Source organism: Amphiura filiformis, chromosome 20, assembly GCF_039555335.1.
Source record: "Amphiura filiformis chromosome 20, Afil_fr2py, whole genome shotgun sequence".
Classification (NCBI taxonomy): domain Eukaryota; kingdom Metazoa; phylum Echinodermata; class Ophiuroidea; order Amphilepidida; family Amphiuridae; genus Amphiura; species Amphiura filiformis.
The window spans coordinates 62,095,496-62,107,602 of NC_092647.1; the positions used below are offsets into that span (position 1 = coordinate 62,095,496).

Sequence of the window (12,107 nt, forward strand, 5' to 3'; positions counted from 1 at the left end):
GGTTGTTTAGTTGCTGCTAAAAGGTTCTTGGTTCATAACGTGATCTTCCATCAATTTTGTATTGAGTAGTAAATCGATTGAGAGCAGATTCGGTTTCTTGAATTTTAAAGGTTTTTCCTTCTGTTTGTAAAGCTTTGCAATCTTTCGTTGAAATCTGGTTCGTCTGGGAGGTGGTTTGGGGGTATCCAAGAATGACCAATCTTATGTTGGCTTTATTTCTATCTGGGGTGGAACGGGGTGGTGGTATACGGCGTTGGTTCAAGAATGGGTACATCGATATTTTGTATCGGAGCATCCAGCGGTGGAGCGGGGTGGTATCGGCGTTGGTTCAAGAATGGGTACATCGATATTTTGTATCGGAGCATCCAGCGGATCTAAGACATAGTTTTCTTGAAGAATTTTTATCAGATCGGTTTTATGGTGTGTCTCCAATCTCCTTGCAGGCCAGCATTTTTCGCAATGGCTCGTAGATCCTTTACCGTATATTCACTCTTGATTTTTTTAAAACGCTCCCATTCAGCGTTCGATGAAAATTTTAGTATTCTTCTCATCTTCTTTTATTATATACAATGTTTTATTTTCTTAAGCTCTTTTTTTTTTTTTTCAAAAAAAAAATCAATATCAAATTATTATGAGGATTTCATTTTTTTTTTATTTTTTTTTGAAGCCATACAATACTTCTCTCTATTTTTTTTGGTAATAAGCGAACTATATTTTTTACCCTTATTTGTCGGAATTCCCAACTCTTTACATAGACCGACATTGTAACGATTCTGCAATGTTACGGGTTTGTAAAATTTGTTTGGATTTTTTGACTGAGTTGAACCCACTGGTTGTTGTAAAATACTGAACAGACGGTTATTTTCTACTTTCGATTCGAGAGTTATTTCTTTTTAACGTTGTAATGATTTTTGAATGATTCCATTTTTTTATTATATTTATTTTTTAAATTTTTTTTCTTAAATGAATAAAATGAAGAGGTTAAAAAAATGCAGGGAAATTTTTTCCCTGCATTTTTTTTGGATAAATTGAAAATGCAGGGAATTTTTCCCTGCATTTTTTTTTAGATAAGTTGAAATGCAGGGAATTTTTTCCGTGTAATTTGGATTGGGGTGAATTAAAAATGCAAGGATGTTTTTTTTTTTAATCCTGTGTACACGGCAGTTACACAGGTTTTTGTGATTTTACTGTGTATTTGGTGGTTGAGTCGATTTACACGGGTTTTTGTGATTTTATGTGTATTTGATGGTTGGGGACGATTTACGAAAAAATACAGAAATGTGTTAGAATCGGCAAAACCATACTACTCGAGTCAATAAAGTTCCAACTTACGCACGCGTAAATTCACAAAAGCACCGTCATTCACGCAAAAACGCATAGCGCAGTTCGGCGTGGCGCTGCGCCTAGCTGTGTGTACGCCATTCGTCATTTGTTCCATTGGCGTTCACCATTTCGCCCGTGCGACCACGGCCACTTCGGTATATGTGGAGTCGATCTGGATCGACTCCACATTATCGCGTTCACATTACTACATTTAACCCACCTCCTAGGGTCGAAACTACCTCAACCAGGTAGTTTCGATCCACATTGTTGATGTAGGGTCGAATCCACTTACTTTGTGTTCACACTACACAGGGAAGTGGTTTCGATGTAGGGTCGACTCCACGTCCCCACATCAAAAGTGCCTGATGTGATCATGCCCTTAATATATACTTTAATGTATTGTACCTACCTACTGTGATGTCTCCTCGCAATTCAGCCTCCACACATACTACAGCACCGGTGCCGATCTTCACACTAAATATATACACAAAAACAGAAAAAGGCTTTATTATAAAAGAGTAGTATAAAACTTGATTTGTGTACTACAAACTAACACAATGCAGGATTGAGTTTTTATTTCATTTCAAGTTTGTCAGTCACAACAGTACCCAGTACTGAGTACTGGAAGACTCTTGGTCCTAGACTCGGACTGGACTTGAGTCCTTTTCTGAAGGACCCGGACTCGGTTGTGCAGGACCTGGACTCGGACAGTTGTAGGCCGATGAGTCACACACGAGACACGGTCAAAAAGGCACAGTGTGTCCTGAATGCAACCTGTGGAGCTGTACCTCAATCATCAAGGAAACAACCTACATGTTTGTATCATTCACTTGTAAAACCATTCCTTCAATATGCTTCAGCAGCTTAGAATCCTTACCTTGAAAGAACAATTACTCCTGAACAGTATTCAAAGACAGGCAGCAAGATTTTGTACAATGTAAATCAGAATACAGTAGAGAACCAGGGACAGTAACTGAACTTCATAGGGATCTTGAGTGGCAACCACTGGAGTCTGATTCTCTGATTCTGGTGTATACTCCAACAAAGCGGGATTCCGCATCACGTCAGAAGTAATGACCTGTATTTAACTTGTAATGTCGGTGTCGGAGTCTTGATTTAAAAATTTTCGTGTTTGGAGTGTCAGTCAGAGCCCAATTTGGATAAGGTGTCTATCTAGGTCATTCTAAAAAATCTGCGGATCTTGAACAGAGTTTATTTCCTGATATAAGAGAGCATCGTTTGCAAACAGGTGGATCTTAGTGCGCCATACAGATTTCATCGGGTGCGGAGTCTGCGGACGTGCTTTTCGCGCCTCTGTAACCAACATGTAAACTAGATAGAAGATTATCTCTAGTCACTGCAGCGCATTGCTTACTACTATCTACAACTATAGTACTATATACTAGGCCTACATAATCATGGTAACGTTCTTCCTACTACATCGGTTTGATATTTTGTTACCATTTGGAAATATATATTCTCATCATGATGAACAGCAGGGCTGTAGAAAGTGTGGACATCGAGAGAGCTGTAGACAAGGCATCCCAATAACTTGTCAATAAACTGGTTACGTTGGTCAAGAACGATCCAGGATTTATGTCACTCCTAAAATCAAGCAGTGAAAAGCTGGTGAGTGAAAAACTTGTTGCAATAACAGATAAACAGGACAGCCTGCAAGAAGAACAGGAGAAGTTGAAGGGTGAAATTCATGACCTAAATGTATACTATAGCCAAAATATTAAATTCTTGATCATGAGAGCCTACTTGGGTACGCACAGTTATTTGCGTTGAGCGTACTACGCAAAGACCGGCGCTTACGGCGCAAACACAGCTTTTGAGAATTGACCAATCACACGGTCGTTGCTAGACAAGGTCAAGGTTCGGTCATGCAGGTCGCGCCATCGTGTTATTCTATGAAAAGTACGCTGACGCAGAAGGTACATCCTCTCATGATCGAGAATTTGTTATTTTGGCTATACAAAGGGACGTAGTTGAGCTTCAAAATGACCGTAGTATATTATTCAAGAAAGAACACAAGAATAAGGTCAACATAATAGACATGCAACCCTCCTCCCCTACCCCTGGCTCCAGCTTTTTCAGGGCAAAATACAGGGGAAAATTCCATAAAAAAAATTACACAAAGATTACACAGAAAAACAATTTACACAGGATTACACAGAACAATAATTTACACAGGATTACACAGAAAAAAATAACAACACAGGATTACACAGAACAATAATTTACACAGAATTACACAGAAAAACAATTTACACAGAATTACACAGAAAAACAATTTACACAGGATTACACAGAACAATAATTTACACAGGATTACACAGAAAACAATTTACACAGGATTACACAGAAAACAATTTACACAGGATTACACAGAACAAACAACAACACAGGATTACACAGAACAATAATTTACACAGGATTGCACATAACAATAATTTACACAGGGATTACACAGAAAAAACAACAACACGGGATTACACAGAAAAAACAACAACACAGGATTACACAGAAAAAACAACAACACAGGATTACACAGAAAAACAATTTACACAGGATTACACAGAACAATAATTTACACAGGATTACACAGAAAAACAATTTACACAGGATTACACAGAAATGCTGTGTACACAGGATTACACAGAAAAACATCCTTGCATTTTTAATTCACCCCAATCCAAATTACACGGAAAAATTCCCCCTGCATTTTAATTTATCCAAAAAAAAAAAAAATGCAGGGGAATTTTTTCCCCTGCATTTTTTTTAACCTCTTCATCAAAATCAAAAATTTTTTGATTTTTACTTTTTAATATATTATTTCACAAAAATTATCCACAAGACCAAATTTGTCTTGATAATTTTTTAACATAGTCATATTTTTTTTTTTAATTGGTGGTTCGTTCGTAACAAACTCAAGAGTCTTTTTTAAAACCTCGAACTCCTCTGTCCTTTCAGGAAAAATCCAAGGTGGTCTTAAACACAATCTCATCCTGTATCTATCCTTATACCACCCAATGTAACACATCAAAAGGTTGATTGCCTGGATTCTTACTTTGTTTCCGTTGTAACCGCTAGCAGCAACAAACAGGTTTTCGAGACTAGTACCATTCCACATATAAAAATCTCCTTTGGACGAGTCTTCCAGTTTTTGGAATATTTCATCATCAGCGAGCTCAAAATAAATCGAATCTGCCATTTTTTTATTAAAATAAAGATGATCGTAACATTTTGGATTCTCACGAGCGCTCTTTTGGATTCTCCCGAGAGAAGAATTAGGATGGAAGCCAAGCGTATGACAGAAATTTTGAAAGCCTACAACGATGCTAAAAAGATGGAATGAGTAGGTCGTGCAGAAATAAAAAAAAAAACCTCTTGTGATTATTAATCACAAGAGGTTTTTGTTGTAGTTACCACACCCAGTTTAAAATGGTTGTAATCAAGTAGGTTACTACAAATGCGGCGTATCCAGTAACTAAAGGATCCCGTCCAGCACAAAATTCCCACGGTTCTCTAGGTGCGCCGTCTTTGTATCTACCTTCAGCTTTTACTAATCCGTTTTTGTACCAACACGTCATGTACGTGGGATAATTATCATCAAACACCATCTCAGCCTTCATTTTTGTTTTTTCCTCGTCATAGTACCATCTCCAAACACCGCATGGTTTTCCTTCATCATCCCACATTTCTTTCCGATACTCTCCGTACGCTTTTAGGTTCTCAACCCAGTTGTCATCCGTCAGATTTGGAAGATCCATTTTATTTATACAAAACAAGTTTGATTTCTAATTTTTTTTTTCTCGGATTCAATGTACTTGGAGACTCTCCAAAGCTTCTTTTTTTCCTCTTTCCAGTCCAGCCTGTTCTGCCTCTGTGCGAATTTCACGTTCTCTATCAGCCGTAAGTTCAATTAGATCCGCTCTGGTTCTGTGCTTGATTCCAGCCTTGTGACCTCGGTAGTTTTCCATTTCCCGCAGAATGTGATGGAAATCCTCATTGCTCACAACCCCATCTTCAAGAGCTCTAGACACCAGATCATTCACCGTGTTTAAACTGGACTCTGCGGTTCTTTTGACACTTTCGTGCTTTTCGACCTTCTTCATCGTTGCTTTTCCGAGAGCCACGCATGCTCCACTAAGAACACCTCCAAAATTGCTATTCCTCCGAGAGGAATGCTTACGAAAGCTCCAACACCCGTAGCTAGAGTTCCGACAGCTCCTGTTCCGCTTCCAACTGCGACGAGTCCTGCTACTTGAGCCGTGTTGTAAAACACATTCCAAACTGTTTTGTATTTTCTCCTTAGTTGATCTCTTTGGTCAACTTCCTTTTCGAGGGCGTCACGGATTTCGGATATCTTACTTAGTCGAAATTGAACTCCCTGATCCTCTCCTTGTGGAAGATCAGGGTATATTTGCGATGCTGTAGGTTTTTTCATCCTTTTATTTAATTAGTCAATTAGAACTTCATCATCCGTAAAGTTTAAAACGTGGTTTTCAACGAAATGCTGTATGATTTCTTGCTTGGTTAAATTTTTTCGTAGAAGCTAAGTATTCCCAGTTGCTCAAAATTCATGTTGATTCCAAGGAGACTTACCAGGGCTTGAGTTCTGTAGACATCTGCTGAAACCCCGTTGATCCAAAAGCAAAGCTTATTTTCAACGTACTCGATCGAGACATGATGCATAATAGTAGTGTCCGTTTGAACGGATGCGGAAAAGAGGGTTTGCAGCGCGTTATTTAACACTTTGAGCGATATCGAGTCGTCGGTCCAAGTAATATTTAGGTACATGAAGAAATTCGCATTAGACTGAAACGTCAAAGAACAAGCGTTTGCTGGGGCGTTCGGCGGGTTCACTCCCGATTTTACTGAAAAAGAGAGGTTCCAAGGCTGAACAATAAAATATGGGTTGTTGAAAAAAATTTCTAAAGGTCTAGTGAGTCGCATGGGGGTCAAATCTTTTCCGGGATTCGCAAATTCGTAAACCCAGCAGTGATACCAATTTGCATAGGCCTAGCGTTGAAAGTGTTGTTCATTCCGTTTTTAATTTCGATCAACTTGTCTCTCTCCAAGTCGATGTTTTTTTGGCTCGGATGGAAACATAGTGCGTTCCGTCTTCGTTCATCCATACCATGAATCTCCCCAAAACATGCAAGCTGGTATCGTGCTCGTGTCCAATTTGCAGGTCTCACGTACTCTTTTGTCACAGCGTCCTCGTTGTCCGTGGGAGTTCGAGACCCGTGACTCTATTGCCGCTCATAACGAGTTCGCCGGTCATCGAGTCGCCATCCTTGAAACTTTTCTGTCGTTTAACCATGAGGTTAGGCTGGTCACGGAACCCATAGTAGCTGCATCTTGAGGGTCGGTTGGATTCATCAACCCAGTTATTTTTTTCCCTCCCATGTTAATCCTTCCGGTCATTCGCGCTCCAGTTTTTTTGACGTACGCGGAAAGATCAACATCTTCGTCAGCTATTGACGTTGATTTTTTTTTGATCGTTGGCCCTCGGATAGACATTCTTTCTTTTATTTTATCTGATTTCAAATTCCAAATCCAGCGGTTGATCGTGATTATCGAGCTTTCTCGAAGAATTTTTCCATTCTACTTTGAAGTTGAAGTCGAGCTCGTGGATGGTTCCGTTTTGCAGTTTTTGAAACTCGGCTTTTCGTGGTCGAAACGTAGTATTCCCCGAACGCGGCGTTTGTGAGATCGAAGGACCCAAGAACTCGACCTCCCTGCAAAACGTCGTCGTTGTTTTTGAGATTGTCCGTGGTTGACAGCTGATTCAGGTACACGAGAATTCTTCGAGGTAAAAATTCTATCGCCCGATCTCCCGTGTATTCACCAACCGCTAGCCACCCTTCGTCGTCCAATCCGAACATTTCTCGAACGCGTCCGAAACCAAATCTGATACTGCTCGGGATTGTCATGTTGAGTTTCCCATCGCGGTCGTCGAGTTCAATTGAAACCGTCGATTTGACTCGTAAATTCTTTTTACGAGCTGGTCAAAATTATACAGCCCCGGCTTATTTTTATCGCTTCTTCAGGTCCCTGCCCTCCTTGAGTGTACCTCCACTCTAGTTCCTCTTCGACGTTGAACCAACCTACTCGACCGAGATCCTTTTGATTCCAATTTTTAAGTTTTACCGTTATTGTCTATACTTTGCAACGGGCGATAAGGTTTTCCTTTGCGGTGCCGGTAATTGTGACAAACATTTTTCTTTTATCTTTCAATAAAATGAGAACCGGAGGAGTATTCGAACCGGCGCTTGCGGTTTCAGTCTTGTAAATCAAGAAATTCAAGTCAGCAAAAAGGAAAATTTTACGTAAGATTTCCAAGTTTGTGGCAAAAGTACAAACTTCCGAGAGTCACGGAAAAAGAGGTGTACGATGACTGGCTCTCCAACCAGATGCAATTTTGGCAAAACCAGCTGAACTTTGCGGTCTGGTGCGCCACGTCAGGATGCGGGGTGTCCAAAGAACTTCTCAGTCACAAAGATCCGATGATTCGATCCGTGTTTAGATTTCACGCGTACTACCAGATCAGAAGGATCCTGAATGAGATGAGCTGCCCGCTACCCACCGATGATTCGTGGAATCCTCTGGACAATGGTATAGACAGAGATGGCTACGAAAGAATATGCAACGAATTTGGAGTTAGCCCTAGCGACAACTGGAGACAAAAATACGACCCTTCTAACGGTATGGGTATTTACTTTTTTAATAAAGTTTTTTACAAGTATCAGTTTATAGTCTCGAAACATTGGTCCGTCGTTACACGTGGTATGGAATATCATAAATCGATGAATTGGAAAGTAGACCAAGATTCTGATGGTGCCTTTACCGGGCGGATGATTCAGCGGCTACTATCGGCGTATCTTGAACAATTTTTGATCACGATCCGGGTTTAACGGACAGATCCATTCGTAAGGGCGACGCCATGGCTGCCATCGGAAGTTTCGTTCTAGATTCGTCGAAAGGATTCACGAGAGCCGGGGTGTCGAGGATTAACGACAGCATCCGAACTTACACGTGGGCAATTCTCGGATCCCAAGCTCAAGCCAGATCCAGCATCCTGCGTTCCGGCAAGGCGTTCGACGCTCAGAAACAATTTCTAGCAAACGCGTCGAGGATGTGATCAACTCGGTCGTGGATTTTCCGGACTCGATCGACAGATACCAGAGAACTCTTCAGTACGCTCAAAGCAAACTGGATTTTGTCGTGGCTCACGGACTTTACTTGCTCCCGAGCAACATGGAAATCTCGTGGGATCCGTGTGCGGATACAACAATTTCAACCAAATCGCCACGGATGACATGCAGATAGGGCTAAACTCAGGCGTAAACACCGACTCTCGACCGAATGTTGAAGACAGTGCTCCTGAGGAAAGTCCGTTGTTTGAAACGGTTAAAAGTCCATCTTTGGCTGAAGGGGTTGAAAGTTCACTTATGGTAGAGGAGGTTGAAAGTCCGCCCTTAACTGAAGACCTTCTACTAACGCATGATGAAAAAAAAGCTTTCTCTATTTTGGCAGCCGCTGCAATTTTCTTATTCTTCTGGGTTTAAAAAAAGTTGGATACACATAAAAAAAAGCCTTCTCACTAAATTCTAGTAAGAAGATTTTTTTTACTTCTTTTTGACAAATTCCATAACTGTAGTGTACAACAAAATTCCAACACCTAAAGCTAATGTCCATATGTGATCAGCTAGAAATCCAGCAACAGACCCCGCAGCTTTGAGACAGAAATTCACAACAGCCCGATGATCCCTGGAAGTGCGATCAAAGCTTTGTCTCCAAGTTTCAAAAGGAGATTAGCTATTTTTTTGAGCTGATCCTTAATCCAATCGGTCCAAGTTTTAGGCTTTGGTGCGGGTCCTGGTGATGGTCCAGGTTCAGGACCTGGGTCTGGTTTAGGAGGACCTGGTTTTGGTTCTGGAGGCTTCGGTGTGATCGCTGAGACTGCGGTTTGGTGGCTAACAGAATACCCTCGACGACGGTTGCTATTGTCATTCCGATAGCTGTGAGCAGCGAAACTATGGTGACTCCCTCTCGTCTAAAGAGTTCTCGAATCCGACTTCCCGTGGTAGCATCGCTGTCTATGAAACTTTCGATCGATCTTCGCAGACGCTGAAGCGAATTTCTGACCTTGGCATCTTGATCCACGATGGCGTTGTCAAACTCTTTGATATCGCTTTCAAGCTCCCTAGCTCTTTCAGCATCTTCTTCGCTGACAGGTAGCAGAGGCTCTCCTTCATCACCTTCGTAAGTTGGGTTAGTAAAACTGACCGAACCGCGTCCTTTAGACTTTAATTCTTTCAGTTCAGTTTCCTTTTCATTCCTTTTTCGGACAAGGTGCTCATAGACATCAGACAGCTTCTTGAGTTGTCCTCGTTCGGTTAAAAAATTTCGGATTTCTTCGTGAGGATTATTTGACAATTCATTGACTAAACCTTCCATGTCTTGGTTTGTTTTTTGAAGACCATCCAAAACTCTTTTAGTGTTGTTTGGTCTACCAGCGGTGTAGTGGTTAGGGGTGATATATCTCTCGCGCTAGTTGACGCTTTTTCGGCACTTTCCTGCACTTGCGGCGTTAATCCTCGTTTGAAATCCTTGATTCCGAGACCTACTTTGACAAAATTGGTACCTCCTGGATCTTTGCCTTTGACTTGTTTAGCTATCGATTCTAGGGGGTAAAATTCGCTCGAATTTTGTTTGGTTAACCAAACTTGTTTTTTCTGTAACTAACTTTGATTCTTCGGTTTCATCTACCGCAAAAACCGCTTCAGTAGCAAAGATCGTTCCTTGTTGCGTGTATCCTAAGCGTTTCACGTAATCCTGAAACTCGTCCCTAGCCAGTTCCGCTTTTTGTCGATTCAATGTTTGGACGGTTTTCCTCAGGGAAGGACTGTCTTCACGAAGTTTTAATAGATCGTGTTGATCGTTGAGATCTTCGATGGAATTTCGACTCTTATCGGAAACGAAACTCACATCGGGATTTTCCCACTCGACGCTTCCTCTACGTCTCTGGGAGTACACCTCAGCCTCTGTTTTTATCTGTCCACCACCAAAATCAGTCTCAGCCGGTGTACCACCAACTGCCCCGTTATATCACCGACCGTTGACTCATACAACTCATCTTCAAGCCTCTCCATTTCCAAATCTGTTACTGGTTCAAATACTGGCATTTTGATCTTTCTTTTATTTTACACTTTTTCTGAATGAACTTTGTAATAATAAAAGAAAGATGTCGACTGAATACTGGATACAAATTGAACCCATACCGACAACCCAAAAGCGAGGAGTTAAAGGTAATAGGCGTAGTATTCGGAATACGCGCGTTCGAGTACCATCGACCAAACCGGAATTCTTACGGTGAGATTTCCTGGTCTTGGAAAAGATGACGTAATATACCCTGGAACGAGTTTACTTTGGTTCAAGATTGCTCTAAATTCCGCCTCTGGTGGAAATCAAGATCTTAACAGGACTATCGTAAATAATCTCGGAAGAGCGATAGTGTCAAAAATTGAGGTTAAATTGGAAGGGCAGAGTATCTTCACTCTGAACGATGCTGATATATTCCTTTGCTACCAAGATCTCTGGAAGACGAGCGAGGAAAGAGAGAACGCCTCTGATCAGGGTATCCAGTCTGCGGCAGGTCGAAAAATAAGAATCGGCGCTGGTGACAAAGGTACAGATGCCAAGGATGTCGCATGAAGGAAAGTCCTTCGGCGACAACATGTTTTGTATCCCTCTAGACTTTGAGATGCTGAATTCTCATAATCCATATTTTCAGTACGAGATGAAGGACAGGCTGAGTTACGAGCTGACGTTCAACAATTACGAAAAAGTCGTGGTGTCCACAGATACAGCAGCCAGCTATTCCATCTCAGATATTACCCTTGAGTTTGATGTAGTCAATGATCCTGAGCTAGCGATGAATATCAGGAACAAGGTGAATGGAAAAAGTGTCGTCATGTGCGACAGAGTTATCGAGACATAGCAAGGAGTCACTGAACAAGTCAGACACCGTCTGGAATATCACTCTAGCACCGCGAGCAAAGTCCATGAAAGGTATTCTGATTCTCTTTGTAGACCCAGCTGCGGATGGAGGAGGAGCCAATTACGCTCGAGATACCGAAAAGTTCTACAACCCAAAGATCAAGAAAGTTTCAACAACGCTCGACGGTGTTCCAAATCAGCTGTACTCCTCTGGGATGCTGTCTCACCATCACTTCAAAGAAATTCAAAAGCACTTCGGATGGAAAATTCAGAACCGTTCCACACGTAATCAAGGAAGCGGGATTGGCTGATGTGAAGAGGCGAGATTATCTCACGACCAAGTATGGTCTTTGGTTGGACATGAGAACCACGGATGATGACACGTTGCATGGATCTGGTAGGAAAATTGAAGGAGCTAGTCAGAGTATTCAGATCGAGATCGAAAAAGAAGCCGAGACGGCAGGAGCGTTGAACGCTTACGTGTACTACATACAGGATGCACGGGTGAATATCGAAGCCGAAAATTGCAGAGTGTGAACTACTAGACATTCTGCCTATGGTAGAATAAAAGATGTTTCCAAAACACGCGCACTTTCGGCGATAATCTCAGCGAAACCATGTCCGGCAAAACCGAGCATGTTTTAAATCTATTAGAAAACGAATATCGCGGATTTTTCGCACATAGTGATCATCTGTCCGAACTGGGTTAATAATTCGACTTACCGCAGTAGGCAGTGGATCTTCGATAATCCCTACCAAGTATTTATGAT

General features: G+C 41.5%; 1 protein-coding gene across 1 annotated transcript in view; it reads right to left on the reverse strand.

Annotated features, from left to right (window-relative positions):
• The window catches only part of LOC140142520 (dynactin subunit 6-like), a 61,709-nt gene that overhangs the window by 35,203 nt on the left and 14,399 nt on the right, over positions 1 to 12,107 (reverse strand). The window contains exon 2 of the mRNA XM_072164510.1: positions 1,733 to 1,797. Coding sequence (XP_072020611.1) covers positions 1,733 to 1,797 — 65 coding nt within the window. The remainder of the gene's footprint in view (positions 1 to 1,732; positions 1,798 to 12,107) is intronic.